Source organism: Phyllopteryx taeniolatus, chromosome 3 (assembly GCF_024500385.1).
Source record: "Phyllopteryx taeniolatus isolate TA_2022b chromosome 3, UOR_Ptae_1.2, whole genome shotgun sequence".
Classification (NCBI taxonomy): Eukaryota; Metazoa; Chordata; class Actinopteri; order Syngnathiformes; family Syngnathidae; genus Phyllopteryx; species Phyllopteryx taeniolatus.
Window position 1 is genome coordinate 12,458,080 of NC_084504.1, and position 22,173 is coordinate 12,480,252.

At 40.5% G+C, this 22,173-nt stretch overlaps 3 protein-coding genes across 3 annotated transcripts; 1 reads left to right on the top strand and 2 right to left on the bottom strand.

The window, feature by feature from the left end:
- Positions 1–153: 153 nt before the first annotated feature.
- On the bottom strand, positions 154–9,814 carry rnmt (RNA (guanine-7-) methyltransferase). Its single transcript, XM_061769235.1, has 3 exons — positions 9,517–9,814; positions 5,896–6,448; positions 154–1,879 (listed from the first exon to the last, which is right to left on the bottom strand). The coding sequence occupies exons 1-3, from the start codon at positions 9,732–9,734 to the stop codon at positions 1,544–1,546; spliced, it is 1,107 nt and encodes a 368-aa protein (XP_061625219.1). The 5' UTR covers positions 9,735–9,814; the 3' UTR covers positions 154–1,543.
- A 2,402-nt stretch (positions 9,815–12,216) lies between these two features.
- Positions 12,217–15,969, bottom strand: LOC133475835 (histone H2A.V). The gene is made up of 5 exons (XM_061769280.1): positions 15,813–15,969; positions 14,703–14,780; positions 14,307–14,420; positions 13,935–14,064; positions 12,217–12,640 (listed from the first exon to the last, which is right to left on the bottom strand). Exons 1-5 carry the CDS (start codon positions 15,813–15,815, stop codon positions 12,579–12,581), a joined length of 387 nt encoding a protein of 128 aa, XP_061625264.1. The 5' UTR covers positions 15,816–15,969; the 3' UTR covers positions 12,217–12,578.
- A 1,002-nt stretch (positions 15,970–16,971) lies between these two features.
- LOC133475811 (transcriptional activator protein Pur-beta) lies at positions 16,972–20,312 on the top strand. The gene has a single exon (XM_061769244.1). It carries the CDS (start codon positions 17,013–17,015, stop codon positions 17,973–17,975), a length of 963 nt encoding a protein of 320 aa, XP_061625228.1. The 5' UTR covers positions 16,972–17,012; the 3' UTR covers positions 17,976–20,312.
- The last annotated feature ends 1,861 nt before the right edge of the window (positions 20,313–22,173 follow it).

Here is a 22,173-nt window from a genome sequence, read left to right on the forward strand (position 1 = left end):
AAGTAGAAATATCTATTTTTAGATTCATGATTGTCATGACTAGTTGTTTTTTAATCAAATAAATTTTCATGAAGAACTTCGACCTCTGGATGTGACATTGCTGTTGTTGACGCTTGATTAAGCCCCCACAAAAATGTTTGCTTGAAAAAACAATGATGAGTAATATTTTTTATTTAACAAAAAATACATTACAGTAATTAGGCTTTAACTTTCCATTTTACTCAATTTTGTAACAGGCTTGGCCATGATTGTGTTGCAGCCAGTGTTGTCCGACCATGGCTTGAAAACGGCAGATCTTCACCCAGCCAAGCTGCCAAGTCGAGGGAGAAATTTTATGTGGGGCTTGATTATGCAAATTAGTAAAACTGTGACACCAAAAAAATAATAATAATCTGTCTCATTCTTTTGGGAAACAAAAGATTTACTTGGTTATGTCATTTTACACTGGACGGGTGGGTAAGCAATCCACAGTCCCAACTATTTGGATACAAAAAATTACAGTCACTTTTCCATAATTTTTCTTTGAAGATTGTCCTCTCTTTTAAACTAAAGTATACAGGGGGTGTTTCAAAGCAGCAGTGATGAGGAAAATAAAATAAAATAAAAAGGTGTGCTTGGGTCACAGAGCCCCAGACATTAAATGGAGAGGACAAAAAAAAAAATTGTGGCCACAATGTTGATATAATGTGCACGAAATACTAATGTGCGTTTTTAATGTCACTCCCAAGAACAACTGATGTCTGTGTAAGCTAATGAAGCACACCCTCGCCCGAAACTGCAATACGCCATCTCAGTCCAATGTACCTGTTCTAGAAAAGGTACTAGATAAAATTCATGGCCACAATTGAGTATTTTGTGCGCACACGATACCAAATTAAAAAATCCAATATTACAATTTAGTAGCCACAAATTAGCATTTTGCACACATTACATCTAATTCAAGCCATCACATTAGCACTTTGTGACAATTTTTTTTTGTGGCTACAAATTAACATTTCATACCCGTTATACCTAATGTGTGGCCAAACTTTGGTATGTGGTGTCCAAAAATTAGCATTTCGTACCCATGTTACACCAAACTCAATGCCACAAATTACCATTTTCTGGCCAGAATTTTGTATTTTGTGCATATGTTATGTCTATATTGTCGCCACATTTTTTTTGTCATGTCTGGGGCTCCAAGTGGGTCAGTTCCTGACATTACATTGTAGAGGTTGTATTTTCTCATTTAGGACGTCTTAGAAATAAAAAAATAAAATAAAATATATAAATACATGACACCAACTTCATGACCACAATATTTTGTGGCCACAAATTAGTCTTTTGTACGCACATTATACTTAATTCCAGCCACAAATTGGTATTTTGTGGCCAAAAATGAGCATTTCTTAACTAAAATCTTGTATTATGGCCAACATTTTGTATTTCAGGGCCAAAAATTAGCATTTTGTGCATAAATTTCCCCCCCCCCTCTCCATGTCATGTCTGGGGTTCTGTATGATCAGTTGTTTGCAGTGCATTCTAGGATGTGTAGTATCTCCCATCAGGACATCTTCTGGAAGACAAACACCAGGTAGATGCTGGCCGCTTCCCACTCAGACCTGCTGAGCGTACCCAAACGAATCCCAGCGTTGCCCGCCCGGTCACAGTGCTCGCGGGCGTGCTGGTACTCGCCCTCGGACACCGGGCGCCCACCATGATCGCCTGGGAACTCCTCCAGTGATGCCATCTTCATCATGAGGCTGCGGTGATGGCTCAGCTTGACCTTCTCGCGGAAGAACTCTGAGAAGCGCTGCTTGGTCACCAGGCGCATGCCGTAGCGTGACGCCATGCGCTCAAACAGCGGGAAGTAGACCAGGAACTCCGGGACGTCCACCACCTACATGCACAGGTGGCAAAAGTACTCACACTTTGAACTTAAGTAGAAATAAAGATGTGTTACTGATTCAACTACCCAAGTAAAAAAGTAAATAATGAAATGTACTTAAGTACAAAAGTATAAATTAATCTTTACTAGGGTTACAAAAGTAGGTACCGTAATTTCCCGTGTATAATGCACATTTCCCCCCCCCCCCAAAAAAAATTGTCAAAAGTCAATAGTGCGCATTATAGATGGGTATAAGGGAAATGCAAAAAAACTTTCACATTTTATAAATGTATGCCGCCAATGAGAGGTTATAAAAAAGCCGTACACTTTCATTCCAGTATGCCACCGCCACCTAGAGATGAGTAATGTGTACAGTTTTATTCTAATATGCCACTGCCACCTAAAGGTTCTGAAAAAGGTGTAGCCAACACTCTCATTCCAATATGACAGGGGGTACATATGACTGCATATATATATATATATATATATATATACACAGCTGTGCTCATAAGTTTACATACCCTGGCAGAATGTAAAATGTTTTATTTATTTTAATATGGCTGATGACTGAATAAACAACCATCATTAATTTCTTTATGGTTATGTTTTGTTTAATAATGCTTTTCTGAAATGCTTGACAGTTTAATTTGAATCCCTTTAAAATATAATTAAATGTCTTTCGCCTGGCCCTTCGTGCTTTCTTTAAAGAACTGTACCCATCTTACGAATTCTGCCTGGGTAATCAAACATATGAGCACAACTGTGTGTTTACTAATTTACTCAAAAGTAGGCCTGTGAATTTAAATATAAGAGCAAGTAAATCAAAAGACAGTATTACGTGTTCAAATAAAGTGCTTAACTTCAGAATAATTCTTTGAAAACTAACAAAAGTACAGATAATACTTCATATTTTTATCATATGGATGGAAGCTAAATTATGCATTGTAAAAAATGCATTATACATAGGTAGAACGGTTTTCCAGAATTTTGAGGTCAACTTGGGGGGGGGGGGATATTATACATGGGTGCGCATTATACACGAGAAATTACAGTATGTCCTGATCTGATCAAATGATCAAAAATCGGGGTCGATCACGTAATTTACAGCTGACCGAGATCGGGTGAAAAAGATCGTCATTTATTTTCTGACAATTGAAATTAGAAAATAATCCAAAGGTTTCGTATATGAAAGAGACGCAGACTCTGTGTATGCGACACACACACAGTCTGCCTTGATTCTATTGGCCCGTTCCGCCACGCTCGTTTGGAACAAGGAGACCCGACAGGGACTGCCCACCCTGAGAGCAAGCTGAAAGATACTGTACTTCTAAATAAAGGCCTCTTTACACTGCCGCGCTCGCGCAGCCAACAGCGCCCGGATTGCATCACGTGGCTGACGTATAGGGGACGCGCAGGCCCTATTAGTCACTTGACGCGCGCACAGAACCTATTGTCGCCACGCGCAGAATGCCACGGAGATCATCTCTCGTAAATGGTGCATTTTAGCTTTCCCCTTGGTTCCACATACCACCGACGCCACCTTCTTGATCGATTTTGCAGTATAATTAAACGTATGCATTTGTTCTAGCAGACACTGTTCCTCGGTCGCAATTGTTGTTGCTTTGTTCCTTGTTCCGGAAAGTAATTTAAAAACTGCTACCAGAAATGGCCATCTGTCCTAGCCAACACCAGCCGTAGGGACACCCCCGACTTGGAGGAGAAATGCAATACATTTTCAAAACAGGTGCGCGTGGTTTGCACTCGAGTATAAAGGCAAACTGTGCGCGGGATAGCTGCCCGTGCGATATAAAGAAGCCTTAAGTTTGCAAAGCCACCTCGCTGAACGCCGTCATCAACGAGTCGAAAGAACATCAGACATATTAACAATTGTGACGCATTCAAACGACTTGACTTCAAATACATGTTTAGCGAGTGTGAATTACTTGGTGACAAGCAAGCTTGTTGCCCACTTGGTTGCATTAGCCTACATTTAAGACATGCTATTACAATGTAAATGTATTGTTTACCGTTAATACACTCAGACGAATACCACGATGAAGCTTTTATTGACCATTTGCGTCCCCAGGGGGATAAAATTTATCACTGCACCCAAAAAGTAACTACTATTAATCTTCCTGCACATTTTTTACGGTAATGTGTTGTGTGTTAACATGATATTTGCATAAATGTCATATGGCTGTATTTCGGCGCCCTTTGCACAATGGTCATTGCACCGGACTATTGCAATATTGGTCATTCGAACTGCTCTAAGTGCTAGAGGACTCTGCATCTTTTTGCACAATTGTCAAAAAAATAAATATTGTACCGGTATTACCAGATAACTAGCAACCCGTTATTGCTCAGTGACTGTTTTTCTCAATGTCTTTATGTCTCAAAAGTGTTCTCTGTCAATTGACTGTGTGTTGTCGTACTAGAGCGGCTCCAACTACCGGAGACAAATTCCTTGTGTGTTTGGACATACCTGGCAAATAAAAGATGATTCTGATTCATGTATTTGCGGTTACTTTCTGTCCTGTTACTCAAATGAGGAGTTTCAGTAAGAAACATTTTAAAAAGTTACCAGAGTTCTGCCAATACACATTTTGAGCAGTTCAATACAGTTTGTGTATCATTAAATTTAGCGCAAAAAAAATTTTTTTTTAAATAAACTTTGAAATTTGGATGTCCACTTTTTTTTTTTTTTAATGCGATGTCGGCTCGAGACTCAGTATTACTTGGCCCCTGGGCCTGACCCCGCCTCTCAGGTAGACAGGCTGGGGTCCTCAGCCCCCGCAGTGCAGGTGCAGCAATTACAATTACTTCTGAAGGTTTATTGTGCATGCAAGACGGTGTCAATTCACTTGCATGTGTCCGCAGATACTCATCTCTGGGACTTATTCGCTTGGTGTGGGGCCCACTCACTCATTTCAATAAATAACTATGCAAACTGTGTGGTTGGTCCGCTGAAAACAAGCCCTTCACCGGTCAATCAAATATATGTTGACATTAGCTGTAGTCAATTATTGGCTGAATAGCGTGTGCCAGTGAGGTCATGCTTAATAAAATGTTAACATTCTCGTGTTTGTGTTAATTGAGGACTAACACACACAAACACTCGGAGCGAAGCGCTAGGTTTTAAACGACATTGCTGCGGCGGCGTGAGCTGTTTAGCTTCTTAACTCGCTAACTCGTAAGCTCGCGAGCTAGCTTGTTAGCATGTGAATAAACAAGTTAACGTTCCCTTTACGGTCTCTGTTTTGCGAATCTATGCGCTGCACATGGAGCAAGGCTGTGCGGTATTGGATTGAGCCACATTACATTAAATAGTGTACCAGCCTGTCGGCGTTCCATGAGCCCACTAGCGGCTAATGACACAGCCGTCCAACTCTTGTCGGATCACTGTGTGATCTGCGCGCCGGCTCACCACAACAATAACAATTTATCGAGTCCGGAAAAACTATTGTGTCCATTTTATTTATCGAATGACAAGTCAATATAGTAATTATCAAGATAGGCCTAATCGCAAGTTTGAAAAAAAATAAAAAATAATAATAATAATCGCAGTGTCCCCAATATCATGCAGCCCTATCGTTAAGGGTGGAGATTATCAATACTCCGGGCTTTAATAATTTAGCCCCAGAGCCAGTTCAATAGTGGGGTTCAGTACCCATCCCTATTTCTACGATAGTATCAGTGACTTTGAGTGTATGTGCGTTTAAAAGGCAGGTCCTGGCCTGGTGAGTGACATAGGTGTCAGCGAATGAGAGTAGAGAGTTGGCTGGCTGTTAACTGAGTTTTGAGTGACCCTGCATGAGTTGTGGACATTGGCAGCTTGTGTATGAATGTGCTTATTATGTGTGTTTTCTTACCGTTTGTTCAATAAAGTGAACTTCAAACTACTATTTTATTAGACATGGCCGGCCTAAATGGAGCTGCTCACTTCAACATAGTTGTCACAAGATGGGTCCAAAGCAATACTTTTATTGCCTGAGCACAAAAACCGTAAATAGCGGGTAAAAACTGTATACCTGGTCCAGGTTGAAGTGGTACTGGCAACCGAAGAGCGGATAGTCGCCCCGGGCCTGGAAGGACACCTGGAACAAATCGTTACCGAAGGAGAGCGAGTGAGACGCCTCCAGCCTCTTCACCAGCTCGTAGGCATCGGGCGTGGTTCCAATGAAGTATCCGCCGGGCTTGAGGCACTCGCAGGCGTTCCTCAGCATCATGTCGGCCTTGGCCTCGCTCTCAAACGAGTAGTGGTACACAAACTGGCAGCTGCAGATGTCGAACGTCAGGCCGGGCCGGTCGAACTTGTCGGCCAGCGGCTCTTTGGTGCAGTCGGCCATGATGAACTGGGCGCTGAACATGCCCTCGTCTCGGTGGCTCTTCCTCCGCAAGTCCTCATAGCGGCTGCGGCACTGCTCCACCGACACGCTGGCGATGTCGGCGCACACCAGGTGGCCTATGCCACCCTTGCGCCACTTGAGCAGGTCGCCGCCCTTGCCGCAGCCCAGGTCGAGCACAGAGAGGTGCTGCTGGCCATTGTCGCGCACCTTCTCCACAGTCTCGCCGATGAGGACGCTGGGGATGGTCACATGGATGAATAGATGAATGAGTCTGCAGTAACATTAGCCCGTGTGGAAAAATTATTACTGTGAAGCAGAGATTGTGCTTCAATTTTGGGGGGAATTAAATGATGAGTTATTTGATTAATTGTTTCAGTCCTAAATAGTCATATTTGAAAAAATGACTACAAATTGGGAGGTCTAAATATGGATAATGATGCAAGCAAGTGTACAGTAGGTATGTTAATATGAATACCATTGATTGTTCATACTTAATATCTTTAAATTACCTACAAGTTACAGTTAAGTAATATTTTGGATAAATTGTGCTTGTCAAAGTAGTTTTAGTGCAACATAATTTTCACTTTTACGTGACTATTTTAGTTAAGAAAAGTTATTTTTGAGTAACATTCCACTCGCTACTTTTATTTGTAGCTACCTATTCGTCTTCGAGAGACTTGTCCCTCAAGCGCTGTCAGGAGATTATTTCATCAATCCGATGTAACCACCTTTGACTCCATTTCACCAATGAAACGGAGACAGGCAGTCACATGACAGCACATCAAAATCTCTGCTGCCCCGCAAAGAAGAAAATATTTCATCGTGGCTGAATTACGTGAAGCATGGCAGAAACAAAGGAGGAAACAACACCCCCAAACATTCAATCTATTTTACCTTACAGATTTAGAAGTTGAAAAGCTATGTCGTGCGCTGTCATCAAAGCCTGCCGAAAAATGTCTACACTTCAGCCTACAAGAACTCCACTTCAAACTTGAGAAAACACATTGCTGTTTTCCATAGGTGTTTGAAAAATGCAACTATTTAATGTGTATGTAGCGATGCCGCTTTATCAAAATGAGCTGTCTCCCCCCCGGAAATTAGTGTTAAAATATGCCTACTTTATGATTCCAATCCATTCCTCTTTTCCTGTGGCTCAACATTTACAGTGGGTACGGAAAGTATTCAGACCCCCTTAAATTTTTCACTCTTTGTTATATTGCAGCCATTTGCTAAAATCATTTACGTTCATTTTTTACCTCAATGTACAGACAGCACCCCACATTGACAGAAAACAAACGAATTGTTGACATTTTTGCAGATTCCTGAAAAAAGAAAAACTGAAATATCACACAGCCATAAGTATTCAGACCCTTTGCTGTGACACTCCTATATTTAACTCGGGTGCTGTCCATTTCTTCTAATCATCCTTGAGACGGTTCTACGCCTTCATTGGAGTCCAGCTGTGTTTGATTATACTATGACTTGATTAGGGAAGCCACACACCTGTCTATATAAGACCTTACAGCTCACAGTGCATGTCAGAACAAATGAGAATCATGAGATCAAAGGAACTGCCTGAAGAGCTCAGAGACAGAATTGTGGCAAAGCACAGAACTGGCCAAGGTTACAAAAAAAAAATATTCTGCTGCACTTAAGGTTCATAAGAGCACAGTGGCCTCCATAATCCTTAAATGGAAGACGTTTGGGACGAACAGAACCCTTTCAAGAGCTGACCGTCCGGCCAAACTGAGCAATCGTGGGAGATGCAGTTGGGAGAAAGTTCTAGAAAGTCAACCATCACTGCAGCCCTTCACCAGTTGGGGCTTTATGGCAGAGTGGCCCGACGGAAGCCTCTCCTCAGTGCAAGACACATGAAAGCCCACATGGAGTTTGCTTAAAAAAATTTTTTTTAAAAGATCTGAAGGACTCCAAGATGGTGAGAAATAAGATTCTCTGGTCTGATGAGACCAAGATAGAACTTGTTGGCCTTAATCCTAAGCGATATGTGTGGAGAAAACCAGCCACTGCTCATCACATGTCCAATACAGTCCCAACAGTGAAGCATGGTGGTGGCGGCATCATCATGCTGTGGGGGTGTTTTTCAGCTGCAGGGACAGGACGACCGGTTGCAATCGAAGGAAAGATAAATTCGGCCAAGTACGGGGATATCCTGGCCGAAAACCTTCTCCAGAGGGCTCAGGACCTCAGACTGGGTCGAAGGTTCACCTTCCAACAAGACAATGACCCTAAGCACACAACTAAAATAACAAAGGAGTGGCTTCCGAACAACTCCGTGACCGTTCTTGAATGACCCAGCCAGAGCCCTGACTTAAACCCAATTGAGCATCTCTGGAGAGACCTGAAAATGGCTGCCCACCAACGTTCACAATCCAACCTGACAGAAGTGGAGAGGATCTGCAAGGAGGAATGGAAGAGGATCCCCAAATTCAGGTGTGAAAAACTTGCATCATTCCCAAATAGACTCATGGCTGTATTAGCTCAAAAGGATGCGTCAACTAAATACTGAGCAAAGGGTCTGAATACTTAATTCCGTTTTTTTCTGTCAATATGGGGTTCTGTGTGTACATTAATGAGGGAAAAAAAATAACTTAACTTTAGCAAATGGCTGCAATATAACAAAGAGCGAAAAATGTAAGGGGGTCTGAATAGTTTCCAGGACCCACTGTAAATAAACTTGATTAGATTTAACAGTTCAGTCACAGTCTCATAGAAAGTGTTGTGCTTTTCTTTCATAAATGTATGAAAGAAATTGCGTTAAAACGTACACGAGTGACATTTTTCTTGCCTGACTGGGAGCTCAGCACCCCTAAAACTCTGATCCTAGAATCAGAATCAGAATCATCTTTATTTGCCAAGTATGTCCAAAACACACAAGGAATTTGTCTCCGGCTCCAATCGAGCCAATTGTGCTATTTCATGAGTGCAAACAAAGAAAGTTGTTTTAAGAACCTTTCTTGTGGCTTAGTTTGCCTTATTTTATGTTATTAAGTTCACACTAATTGTTTTATTTAAAGTGATATTGTTAGGCAGTATCCTGAGTTGCACATTCCTCTTTTATATTTTTGTCTATTTGACGTGCATGCTTTGATTAAGAAAATAATGAATTAGAAGTAACTTACCAGGTACACAGGATTCCCCACTGAGTAATAAAGTACTACTTTTGACTTGAAACATAAAACTATAAAGTAACAGTACTCTAACTTGAGTATAATATTTGGCTACTCTCCTCTGCTCACACACAGTGGAGAGTTGTTGGTGAACAACAGAGAAGATGAGCTCAACCTTTTCATCCAGTTGTTGAAGTTCCGCATGAAGAAGATGCGGCTTTGGCTACGCGCGGCCAGTCCGACCTCTTGGAGCCGGTTGTAGTGGTTGGCCACGTTCGTGTTGTGGTCGACGTCGACCTCCGGCTTCCTCGTCAAGTGGGATTCATCCTCCTCGTCGCGGCTTCTCTTCAGAATCGCCATTTCCTTCTTTGTGCCTTCGCCGAATGCGTCCATGTTTGTTACGCTTGCGTGAGAAGACACGGCGCATGCGCCTAATACTGTTTCCGGGTGAAAACCATTCACATCTGGGGTACCAAGGGATCGTTTTCCCTTTTATGGCTCGCTGTTAAATTAATCAAGTTCAAATTGAGAATGAATATACCTGTAATCGCGGGTCGTCCGAAGTCAATGAGTGGGAAAATATCCTCTTCGTCCAGTTTTTTTTTTTTTTTTTTTTTTGTTACGGTAAATGTGTGACCGTGCTTGTGGAAACGGCGCGTGTATATGACTGCATAACCGTCGATTTTTTTTTTGTAATTTACACTTTATTTTTGTTTCCAAATTAGGTTATTATGTTTTGAATTCAGAATGAATCATATAAACATGTATCATCATCTTCGTCCCTGTCTGTTCATCTGACGTTACAAGCGATTTTTCAATGTTTTTGAAATTATTGTTTTTTTTCAGATTAAAATAATCTCTTTCAAATTCAGAGTAAATAATATAAAGCAAAGGTGTCAAACTCAAGGCTCGGGGACCAAATCCAACTATGCACATCATTTTATGTGGCTCGCAAAAGCAAATCATGTGCACCAACTTCCATGATTCTTGCTAAATTCTGTACCAAAATTTCAAATTGTCAAATGTAACAAATAATGACGTTGAGCTGTTTTGAACTTTTTTTGGTTTGTTTGTTACCAAAACCATTTTTTACAGTAACTTGAAAAACTTATTATCCAGGACTTCTGATTTCAAATCTAGCTATCTATCAATTTGTTGTTTTGTGTATATGTAATAATATGATGAGGCGCTTAAACAATTAATGTATATGGTTTCACATTCATAACAGCCCTTGAAGGGAAACAGTAACTAGAATGTGGCCCGTGCCAAAAAATGAGTTTGACACCCCTGATTTTACAGCAGTCTTGTTATCCGAAGAGGAATCGTGTTCACAATCCATGGTTACTGCTTCCGGGTCAAACACGTTATAATCGAGGGCTTAAAAGTGACACCCCCCGTCCAATTAATTGTATTTTTAACGGTGCCCAAATCATCACCGTGTATTTTAAATCAAGAAGGAATATAAGGTCCACCGAACTTTCTATCAGTCTACTACTCAGACGCTAAAGGAGGTAGTAACAATATCAATTGGAAATGCTAATAGTAATCGCCTGAAATTCGCATACTGTAAACCAAAAGACAACTATTCCTCCCAGAGACGTTAAACACAGTAGTCCCAATAATTGAAATCCCTTCGCTACTGTATCTTGAGTCGTACCGTCCTTCTCCAATTCACATTTGTCTACCAACCCAAAAGATGCTAAATTTGGTAGTAACAATCATTCAAAACCCTACCTGATGTGTCTGAGTCGCATCCTTCTTCTAGTTGGTCTTCTTTTTACTGTCTTCCACAACACACACAAAATATAGTAGTCACAAAAATTCCATTTAATTTACATTTATGACATTTTGATAATCATAATTATTTTTAGCAGTTTATCTCACAGACACTAAATACAGTAGTCATACAAATCCCTGCCTGATGACTTCCGCAATTTACCCTTAATACAGTATTGACAAAAAAAATATAAAAAAAACAAAACAAAACAATTTGACATTTTAGTACAGGTCATCAATACACTACAAACTACTCTCAAAGAGACACTAAATACGGTGCAGGGAGTCACGATACTTCAAATCCTTACCTCTACTTTACCATCTTAGTCAAGTCCTTTTGTTTGCATCCTTTACCCTTCTACACTCAGAGATGGAAAATGTGGCAGGAACAATAATGACTTCATTTTTGGTAAACTGTAAATCAACAGACTAACCTCAACTACTACACTCAAGAGACTCGGAATACAGTATGCACAATAATTAAAATCCATACCTCGGATGTCATCTTTGCTGTTGCGTCCTCATATGGTTCACATTTTCTTCTCTGTTTGTCTGCTACTCTCAAGAGAGACGGTACTAACGAGAATAAAAAATTTAAACTAATATTGTTTCCAAACCATTCAATACCATGCAGGAAAAGCCATCTTCCGTTCAGAGATAGCATACAAAGGGTGTTTTTATTCAAAGACAAAAATTTTTTTGAAATAAAGTCGTCAAACACAGCTTTAAGAAAAAAGGTTCTGATGTTGTTCATTACAAGAATGTCATGGCGTTCAATTCAAGTTGTGCACACGCACAGACAGTACATTTGAGTGTCAAAGCCCTGCTGAGGTTAGTAAGTAAATGTAGCGACTTCTAATGTTTAAATATGTAGTGATATGTCACATTGGGGGGCATGTGGCACAAGATCACACTCAAATTGTTCAAGTTTTTAAAAAAAACAAGCATACACGATAATTTTTCATTTCAATGTCATAAAGACAAAAGGTAATACTTGTCACATTGTGCAGTTCCAAAGCACCGTTGCACATTTTTGCCATGGTTAAAAAATATCACGTGTGCGCTATATTCAAAAGGAAATAACCACAAAACAAATTGGTATCATATAAAACAAGAGCTTTTAACAGTTTCAGTATAAAACATAGAACAGGCCAATCAAACAAATTCATTGTCGCTATTTTGACATCAACAACAACTCCCCCCAGTCAAGCATTCTAACCACACAAGGCATACAAAAGGTTTTTCTTTTTTTGTCGTTAAGTGATTCTAGTTAAGTGTGGGGGCGGGGGTATAACAACACAAACGCTAAACAATCGCTCTTGGTTTGCTATCATCATCATAATAATAATAATAACAATAATAATAACAAAACAAATTGGGGGGGGGGGGGGGGGGGGAACAACAAAAAAAACTCTGGTTCGATGATCGAAACCCAGAAAACTGTCGTTGGAGGTGGGGCATCTACACGGTCTTCTGCTGGCCCTTCTTCCCGATGAGGGATTTGTGGATGTGGGGGATGACACCTGGACAGACACAAACACAATTGTCACAATGCAAAATTGGAGACAACGTTATGCCAAACAAACAATGTATGTTATGTTAATGAATTTAAAATGTGACAAAAATAATCGATATTTTATGAAATATTCATACTAAATTACTTTGGGGGATTTTTCTTTTTCTCTCTCTTTTTTTTTTTTATAAACAAGGTTACATCAAACCTACATCAATAAGTATAACGCACTGTAGCACAAGTGCACGAAAGCCAAAGCAATACTACTCAAAATATAACTAAAAACAGAATAAGAGCAGACAAATTAAAATATACATATATTAGGTACAATCAAACTTTTTAAAAAAAGTCTTAGATGAGGAGTACAAAAATGTTAGAAAAAAAACAAATTAGAAAAATATTTAAATGTATTAAAGAAAAATAGATGAAAAATACACTGCTAAACAATTGGGAGAAAACTAGACAAATAGAAAAAAAAATACAAAAACAGAATAAATACAAAACTAGACAACATTTATGCAAATACATTAACTCAAATGAACGGGCACAAATGTCTCTATGATCTCCTGAGGGTTAGGAAAATGAACGCAACTCGAGGAATTAATATATTTATTATTATATAAATGAAGTGTCTTTACAAATTAACAACACATTGTGAGGGGGTGACATAAGTTGATGCTAATGTCTTATGTCTGTCTAATTGGGTGTCTGCCTGACGTATGTAAGTAAGTATATATGCATGTATCTATCAAAGCTTTAGAGTCACGACCCATTGCTTCAGTTCAAGGAGACACGAGAATTATAAATATATGATGTATAATGTTTATTGTGTGAGGAAAACCGGACTAAAACCGGACTATTGCAATATTAGTCATTCGGATTGCTCTAAGTGCTAGAGGACTCTGCATCTTTTTGCACAATTGTTTTTTGTCAATGTCTTTGTCTCCAAAGTGTTCTGTAAATTGACTGTCTGTTGTACTAGAGCGGCTCCAACTACCGGAGACAAATTCCTTGTGTGTTTTGGACATACTTGGCAAATAAAGATGATTCTGATTCTGATGCATCGACTTGTGCTAATGAGGAACAATAATAAATGTACGCAGCAGCTTGACTGATCTGTTGTTACCACCAATTCATAAAGAGACTTTATGGACACCTTGTATATGAGAATAGAATACAATGTTGACTCAACAGTACTTCTGCTGGTTGAGAGTCTCATTTTTAAAAGGATAGTCAAGGCCATTATTATGGAAAATGTAATTATTTGGTGTGTGTGTGTGTATGTATGAGCGTGCGTAACTCACCTCCGCCGGCAATGGTGGCCTTGATGAGCGAGTCCAACTCCTCGTCTCCACGGATGGCCAGCTGCAAGTGGCGAGGAGTGATACGCTTCACCTTTAAGTCTTTGGACGCGTTGCCCGCCAACTCCAGGACCTGAGTAACACACCAAACTTAAGATAAAACAAACAAACACCTTCACGATCACACACAAACACATAAAAGAATACACGTGAGAAGACACTGTGACACACAAACGCATGCACACACAACATACACAAGAAGACTCACAAAGGAAGAGAGGAACACAAGAACATATAGACAAATGAGTGCACAAACACCCACACAATAACAACATACAAACACAAACACTACACACACACACACATAGTGCTCACTTCAGCGGTGAGGTACTCTAGAATGGCGGCGCTGTACACGGCTGCGGTAGCGCCGACGCGACCATGACTGGTGGTGCGGGTCTTCAAGTGTCGGTGGATACGCCCTACTGGGAACTGAAGGGCGTGGGGGGAGAGAGACAATGGATTTGTAGGACTTCAAATGGTGTACACAAAAATATATTCAGCCAAATGGTCTTTCCCATCAAATTTATCACCTTATAAAAGATGTATGTCAGGAGACAAAGCATTACACACAAAAAAAAAACTGAAAAAAAAAGAGAACCAACCTACAAAAATAAATAAATAAAATATAGCTGATGAAAAATACAAATATTAGTGGGAAAAATTTTAGTGGTACTCTCCGGTTCCCATCGTCTTCTTAGGTGTGGCACTCACCTGTAGGCCGGCCCTCTGTGAGCGCGAAACCGCTTTGGCCTTGGCTTTGCCGCTGTCTTTTCCTGCCTTGCCGCCAGCCTGCAAACAAAAATCTTTTTTTCAAGAATTTATATTGCATCAACTTTACATTTATCTCACTATTTTGGCACAAGAAATGCCACACACAGATTTAGTCAGTCATACTGTATACGTACAAAATACAGTACATAAATGCTCAGCACCTTATTTAAAAACTGATAACTTCTTACACAGCATTCATTACATTAAGCTATTAATGAATAAAAAGTGTACAGATAGACACAAAAATAAGCTACAATAACATCACAACGTTACCAGCTTGTAGCATCCCAACAGCCTCACAGTCAATAGAAATCCTGTCAGTTTAATTGATTGCACATTGATCATAATTCACTTAAAAGATGAATATCGCTCATGTAGCGTTGCATTTTAATGTCAGTATGTTTGAAAAGAAAAAAACTCTGAAGAACACCAAAAACTCCCTTAAGATTAGATAAAAAAATAATCATTAAAAAGGTTAAATCCCTTAAAACTGAATATATATGTTTACATAGGATAACGAAATAAAAATAGAAATATAATTACAACATTAGTATGTAGCACAAAAAAAGTACTGGGGGCAAAACGTACGGTAAAAAAAATACCACAATTACCAAAAAAATTTAAAAATTGTTCTTTTTAAAATACACAGAAAGCTAAATATTAGACATATAGAAGCAAAGAACTGCAATATTGGTAATACACAAACAGAGAAAATAATAAAAAAAAAAAAAAACATTAATGATCCAAATAATTGTTTACAAACCACTACCACAAACTGTTCGCCAAAAGCCACTTAGTTGTGTAACAGACCGTCGTTTGATGATTCAAGTGTGGCTTCGTCGACGGTAAAAAGCTTCATATTAAAACTTAATTAATGAACTCGGACTTCTGGCGCCTCCGGTAATGCTAACACTTTAGCTGTGACACTTAGCCAAACACCTTGTGATTCAAAGCAGCACTTTCCTACTGGTTATCGGCAAATATTTTTTACAAAACTGAATACACCTACGTCCCGCCGAACGCTTGTCGCACTAGTAGACGCTTACTCACCATTTTCCACCTCTTGATTTGATTGAAGCAGTGTGTGGATAGCAAATAATTTAGGCTTCCGAAGGCAAAGAAACAATAAAGCCCCTTTTCGCAAGTCTTTTTCGTGAAAGCCGTGGTGGGAGCCCGAGCGTCCAATCAGATTGCGCGTTGTTTCTTCGAATATTCGCTTTGACCAATCAGGGAACGGCTTGCAAGGTGTCCACCCATCCCCCAACCGGCGATAATCGCGCTTGTCTTTTGCGCACGAAACTGCCGAGAAGGCGGTGCTTGGAACCTGGAGTATACTTCCGGAGGTGTGGACATTCCACTTGACAGACGTGGGGATTGGCGAATAGAAACGCAAGAGTTCAGTTCATGTTAAGATTGGCAACCGTGGCTACCAATCAACATCTAGTTTATCCGGTTACTTTCTTTCGGCCATTGGAGGCGGGACTTGAAGCATGGAGGATTTCCTTTCCCGAAAGTGTACAAAATACACAATATAGGACATCGTAGTTGTGAATATTACAGTACATCTATAGTAAACCTCTTCATGTTAGCACGTTTAGCTGTCAGCTACAAAAAACGTTCAAAGCGCCTTCTTGGAGCCATAGCACGCCTTTAACGCTTTGCAGTTTTCAACTGTGAATAAAATATGCGCTAGCTCGACAACCAGTTGGGGAGCATTTACATTACACTTGACGGGCATCTGAATCAGCGAATAGAAACGCAGTACTGCGGCTGTGTCAGGATTGGCAACCATGGCGACCAATCGGACGGTTATTTTCTCCAAGTAGGCGGGACTTGTATTGTGAAGCGTCCTTTCAGTGGTATTATTTCCCAAAAATGTACAAAATACACAGTATAGGACATCGTAGTGTTTACGTTTTCACGTCTTAATATTAAACCTCTTCATGTTTCCAGGCTTAGCTGTCAGCTACAAACACGGATAAACGGTAAAAACTCCCTATAACTGTAGCCATATCACGACTTTTCAACTGTAAATACAATACGAGCTAGCGCGTCACCCATGGGGGCGTTATCATTTGCTTGACGAGCAATGCAACCAACGAATCGAAACGCAGGAGTTCAGCCAATGTGAGGATTGGCAACCGAGGCGACCAATCAGCATCCAGTATCTGGCATCCGGCATCTTTGCTTCGCGAGCATAGCTGGCAAAGCGGACCGAAGACACGCAGAGACGGGCTGCTGGTGGTGAAGATGGCGGATGGGGACAGTGGAAGTGAGCGCGGAGGTAGCAGCAGCGGTGGCGGTGGCGGCGGCGGCGGCGGAGGAGGGAGCGGTGGCGGAGGAGGAGGTGGCGGCTTTCAGCATTACCCGCGGGAGCCCGAGACTCAGGAGCTGGCCTCGAAGCGGCTGGACATTCAGAACAAACGCTTCTACCTTGACGTGAAGCAAAACGCCAAAGGCCGCTTCATAAAAATCGCCGAGGTCGGTGCCGGGGGCTCGAAGAGTAGGCTAACGCTCTCCATGTCGGTGGCGGCCGAGTTCCGTGACTACCTCGGGGATTTCATCGAGCACTACGCCCAGCTGGGGCCTAGCACTCCGGAGCAGATCGCCCAGTCGGCGGGCGGCGATGACAGCGGGCCTCGGCGGGCCTTGAAGAGCGAGTTCCTGGTGCGAGAGAACCGCAAATACTACCTCGACCTGAAGGAGAATCAGCGGGGTCGCTTCCTCCGGATCCGGCAGACCGTCAACCGAGGCCCGGGCTTCGGCGTCGGCGCGGGGGGCATGCCTGGCGCCGGCATGCAGGCCGGACAGACCATCGCGCTGCCGGCCCAGGGTCTGATAGAGTTCCGCGACGCCTTGGCCAAGTTGATCGACGACTACGGCGGCGACGACGACGAGCTGGCCGGCAGCGGTGCAGGAGGGGCGGCCGGCTACGGCGAGCTCCCGGAGGGCACCTCCATCATGGTGGACTCGAAGCGCTTCTTCTTCGACGTGGGCTCCAACAAGTACGGCGTGTTCTTGCGGGTGAGCGAGGTGAAGCCCAGCTACAGGAACTCTATCACAATACCCTTCAAAGCCTGGGCCAAGTTCGGCGGCGCGTTCAGTCGCTACGCCGAGGAGATGAAGGAGATCCAGGAGCGCCACCGGGAGAAGGGCTTCGAACGCCGGGCCGCCGCGGAGGAGTCCGAGGGCGAAGACGTGGACGACGACTGACGGGGACGGACGACCCACGGATATTTTTTGTGGGGGGGGGGGGGGGGGGGGGGGTTGCTTTTATGCTCAAGCTGACAACAAGCCGGGAGATAAACGAGATCAAGAGTGAGAGGAGCGACCATTGCGTGCATGACGAATCGAACTATTTTCAAACGCGGAAGTAAAACGAGATATATATGACTGAGAATTTAGTGTCTATACACACACACACACACACACACACACACGCATATATATATATATAATAGGAAAAAAGGTTCGGTGGATGTTATAGATACAGTATTTAGGTCCTGTATGAGATGCCCCTATTGACTGATAATATATACATCTATCTATATAAATACTATATTGATTGTACATTTGATAGCAGTTAAGCTCAAGACAGACGGAACACTAAGGTCCTACTTCCTGGTTGAGAGCCAATCAAAAGAGCGCACCTGCTCGAGGATCAGAAAACGAGAAATATTCCTTGAGAGCCAATCAGAGGGACTCGCCTGATTTATAATTCGTGGAGCCCCAGCAACAAACTGGCGGGAAGGCGTCCATTTCAGCTCAAGGTTCCACTTCATGGTGGAGAGTCAATCGGAAGCGCTCGCCTGACTTGGTAGTATCTGGACCCTTGGCAACAGGGAAGGCGTCCATTTCGGCAAGACGGCGTTACAAGCACACTCTTTGGAGGGGAATATACCCCACACACACACACACCTGGGGGAGGCCATTTTGACTCAGGAGCTGGCAACACTGGAGATGTATTGGCACAACCCAATGTTTCCGGGGTGTGCAGGCCTGTGTTTTTTGTTTTGTTTTTGCCTGTGTGTGACATCCATGTCAACTGATGGTGTCATGTAAGCCAAGCCCCTCGATTGGCTCCCCTATTTTCAAGATCATCGATGGGAATTTTGGATCTGTTTGGGTCAAATTAGGTGCTTTTGGATAAAAACAAAAATAACTACAAGGGTGCTGTACTAAAGTCTATTAAAAAAAAAAGCATAGATAGATAGAATTATTTTTCAAGAGATTTATTGAATTATGTCTCAGAAATGTGAGACCTTTATTATTCAAGTGGGTTATTAAAAAACCACAAAGGATGAGATTTGGTCATACCTGCTTTTTGTTTTTCTTTTAATTCGCAGAGAACAGGGTTTCCTAAACTGAGGCTCATTTTGAGCCCTGGCAGGGTTTTTATTTTTTAGTACAGTCGTGTGTTGTGTTGTTTATCATTATTTTATATGTTGGTACATAATAATGAGTACATGTATTAAGTATGGGTTCCAGCTAGGAACTACATTGTCCCCTTACAAACTTTCTCATAACTTCTTCATTTGACCCGCAATAATAGGGCTGTATCCTCATAACGTGACTATTGTAATAGTTTTCTTGAAAAATAAAGTACAACTATAACAATACATCGATGGTAAGATGCATCTTTACCTAATAATATTACAGCGTTATTCTCGTAACGTCACCGCCTAAAAAAATGATCGCAAAATACCACCTTTTATTCTCGCCATATTTGGTGAAACTGGCAGAATTTTACAACTTTATTCTCGTAACATGACAGATTTTCTCATAATTGACAATGACTTTTCAGGAAAAACTGCAACTTTTCTCATATTACGACTTCATTCTAATTAAATATGTTTTTACATGAAAGAAAGTCATTACTACTGGTCACAAAACCTTTCATGGAAAAAAAGACCTTATTAGGACTATTCTCATTAAATAAAAATTTAATAATTTACAATGTGTAATAAAATGTTGCAACTTTTTTCTTCTTTCTTACAGTACAAATAGATGTTCGCAACATCACACATTTTTCACCAAAAAGCCTGGTGACTGTCACAACTTTTATTTTTACCAGTAAAATGGCTTTATTCTCATAACATTACAACTATATTATAGTAAAATAGAGTACAAATAAAATCACACAGAACAAAACGACAACTTTATTCCCTAAAATGATGCACCTTCCTATGTTTGTTCTCATAGTATTTTGACTTTTACCGTAATGTTACTTTAGTTTTTTCTTGTAGTATGCAAAATAAAAACACATCTTTATTCTCGTAATGATTTGACAATTCAGGAAAAAAAATACTTATTTTCTTGTCATATTATGACCTCATTCTTACAACACTACATAACCTTATCAAAACATTGACTTTGTCGTAACTTTACGGCTGTTTTTCGAAAAAATATTCTTGTAAAATTTCGACTTGTAATAACACTAACAAACTTCATTCTTATAACATTATGACTATTGTCCTATTATCAACATGGAAATATACAAGTACTATTTATTTTTTTGTATTGTTGCATGAAAAAGTCAATCATTTTTAGTTGTTGTTTTTTTCCACTTTCTCCTCATAACATGACTACATTTGGTGGCATTTTGTGTCCTGGGGGAGTTTTTGTTGATGGATGGCTGTTGTAATACCAGTCATGTCTGTTGTTTTGTTTATCATGAATTTATACATCAGCAAACATTTTTAGTTTGGGAAACCCTGTCATAGAGCTGAACAAATTGCTACTAAAAGAGTATATTTGTTGTATAGCAGCACTCCTGGTCACTTTACAGCACATCAGGCCTCGTTTGTCACCTTTTTTGTCCTCAATCGACCCCCCCCCCCCCCCAAAAAAAATAAACTACCGTTTTTTGCATGCTTGCTCTCTCGCTGCCATGTTGTTTTTTTGCGTGCCGTATGATGATATTTAATCCTTTATTTTGCAAGTTTTGATTTGGTGATATAAAAAAAGAACAAGCATCACTCAACTGTCATTCATGTCGTCGTCCCACCTCCTTTTCAAATGTTTTTTTTTTTTTTTTTTTTTAACTACAGCAGAAAAACTCCATATGAAATGACACACAATATCACCTAGGAGCAATTCTGTTATTTTCTATTGATTTATAAATATATATAGATAGATATACAGAGAGTGATAACACACAAAATTGAACATCCTTCTTCCAGTACTGTGTTCCGTGAAATGGCAGCTGTTTTCGGTCATGTGTGTTCTGCTGTAAAAGTTATTTTCAACGACAAATGATGATGATGATGATAATTAAAAAAAAAAAGGTTTTTGCTCAGGACACGAGTGGTGTTTTCCTCCAGTGCAAACCTACTCCGAGGCTATTGTAAACTGGCTCTTTCTATGTGAGCTGATAATTTGATAGCATAGAATGGATCGCAACTGGATTGTTCTGGTTGTCTTAGAAGACGTTGCACTTCTCATGCGAGCAGGCTTCATGAGTTCATGCAACAAGGCTTAGTTAGGAACGTTGTTAATTTACAACTTCTCATAACTTTACAGCTTCCAAAAATTAACTTATTTTCACAACTACTTGTATTTTTGTATAGTCTTATAACCATTAAGAACTTTTTAATTGTATTAGTATGACTTTTTTTCGCAATGCAATCCCGTTCTGAAAACATTACAACTTTATTCTCCTAAATTCATGACTTTTTCAAGGAAGATGTTTTTTTTCGAAGCGGGTGAAAAAAAATTATTTGATCTTGTAACATTATCAGTAATTTGCTAACTCCCCCTTTTTTTAAAAATAAATACAAATTTTCCTAGTAATGGGGCACCTTTTTCTCCTAATAAAATAAAAATGTCTCAACTTATTGTAGCATTGCTATTAAAATGACAACCATATTCAGACTAGATATAAAATATTTTATTACATTCTTGTAACTACTGTGACCTTTTTCTCCCAACTTTACCACTTTATTCTACTAAATTCATGATTTAATTTGGAATTTTACGATACTCTCCTAAATTTGTTATTCTCACAATTTTACGTTATTCTCCTTTGACTTGGTTCTCCTAACTTTATTTTTGTAATTTTACATTGTTCTCTTAACTTGATGACTTTCTTCTTTACATTATTCTCCTAACTTTACAACTTTACTCCCCTAACTTCACAAATTGTGAAAATGAAAAAAAAAAAAATCCCATACCGTACCCAATATCTCATGGGTCTATAAGGGGCCCATGTGTGCCCCTAAAAATACACATGGAGGTCAACAGGGTGATGAAAGGCTTGACAGAGCGCGTTTTAGTTTGTAGGTACTGAAAGTGAGTCAGCTGTCATTTTATTTTGTTGGTACTGACTGTGAAGCAGCTGTCAGCTATCAGTATCAACTTCAACTGGGCCTAGGGGGGCCACGTTAAGGCCAAAGTCGTAGCCCCGTGTCAT

What these genes read in the sequence shown, in the direction of transcription:
- LOC133475835 (XM_061769280.1), bottom strand. An exon ending in CACAGAGGGCCGGCCTACAG is followed by an intron (nt 14,421 to 14,702) that starts GTGAGTGCCACA and finishes CACGCCCTTCAG; the next exon opens with TTCCCAGTAGGGCGTATCCA. An exon ending in TAGAGTACCTCACCGCTGAA is followed by an intron (nt 14,065 to 14,306) that starts GTGAGCACTATG and finishes TGTGTTACTCAG; the next exon opens with GTCCTGGAGTTGGCGGGCAA.
- LOC133475811 (XM_061769244.1), top strand. Translation starts at nt 17,013, where the DNA reads ATGGCGGATGGGGACAGTGGAAGTGAGCGCGGAGGTAGCAGCAGCGGT.
- rnmt (XM_061769235.1), bottom strand. Translation starts at nt 9,734, where the DNA reads ATGGACGCATTCGGCGAAGGCACAAAGAAGGAAATGGCGATTCTGAAG. An exon ending in TTCAACAACTGGATGAAAAG is followed by an intron (nt 6,449 to 9,516) that starts GTTGAGCTCATC and finishes GACCATCCCCAG; the next exon opens with CGTCCTCATCGGCGAGACTG. An exon ending in ACCACTTCAACCTGGACCAG is followed by an intron (nt 1,880 to 5,895) that starts GTATACAGTTTT and finishes CTGTGCATGTAG; the next exon opens with GTGGTGGACGTCCCGGAGTT.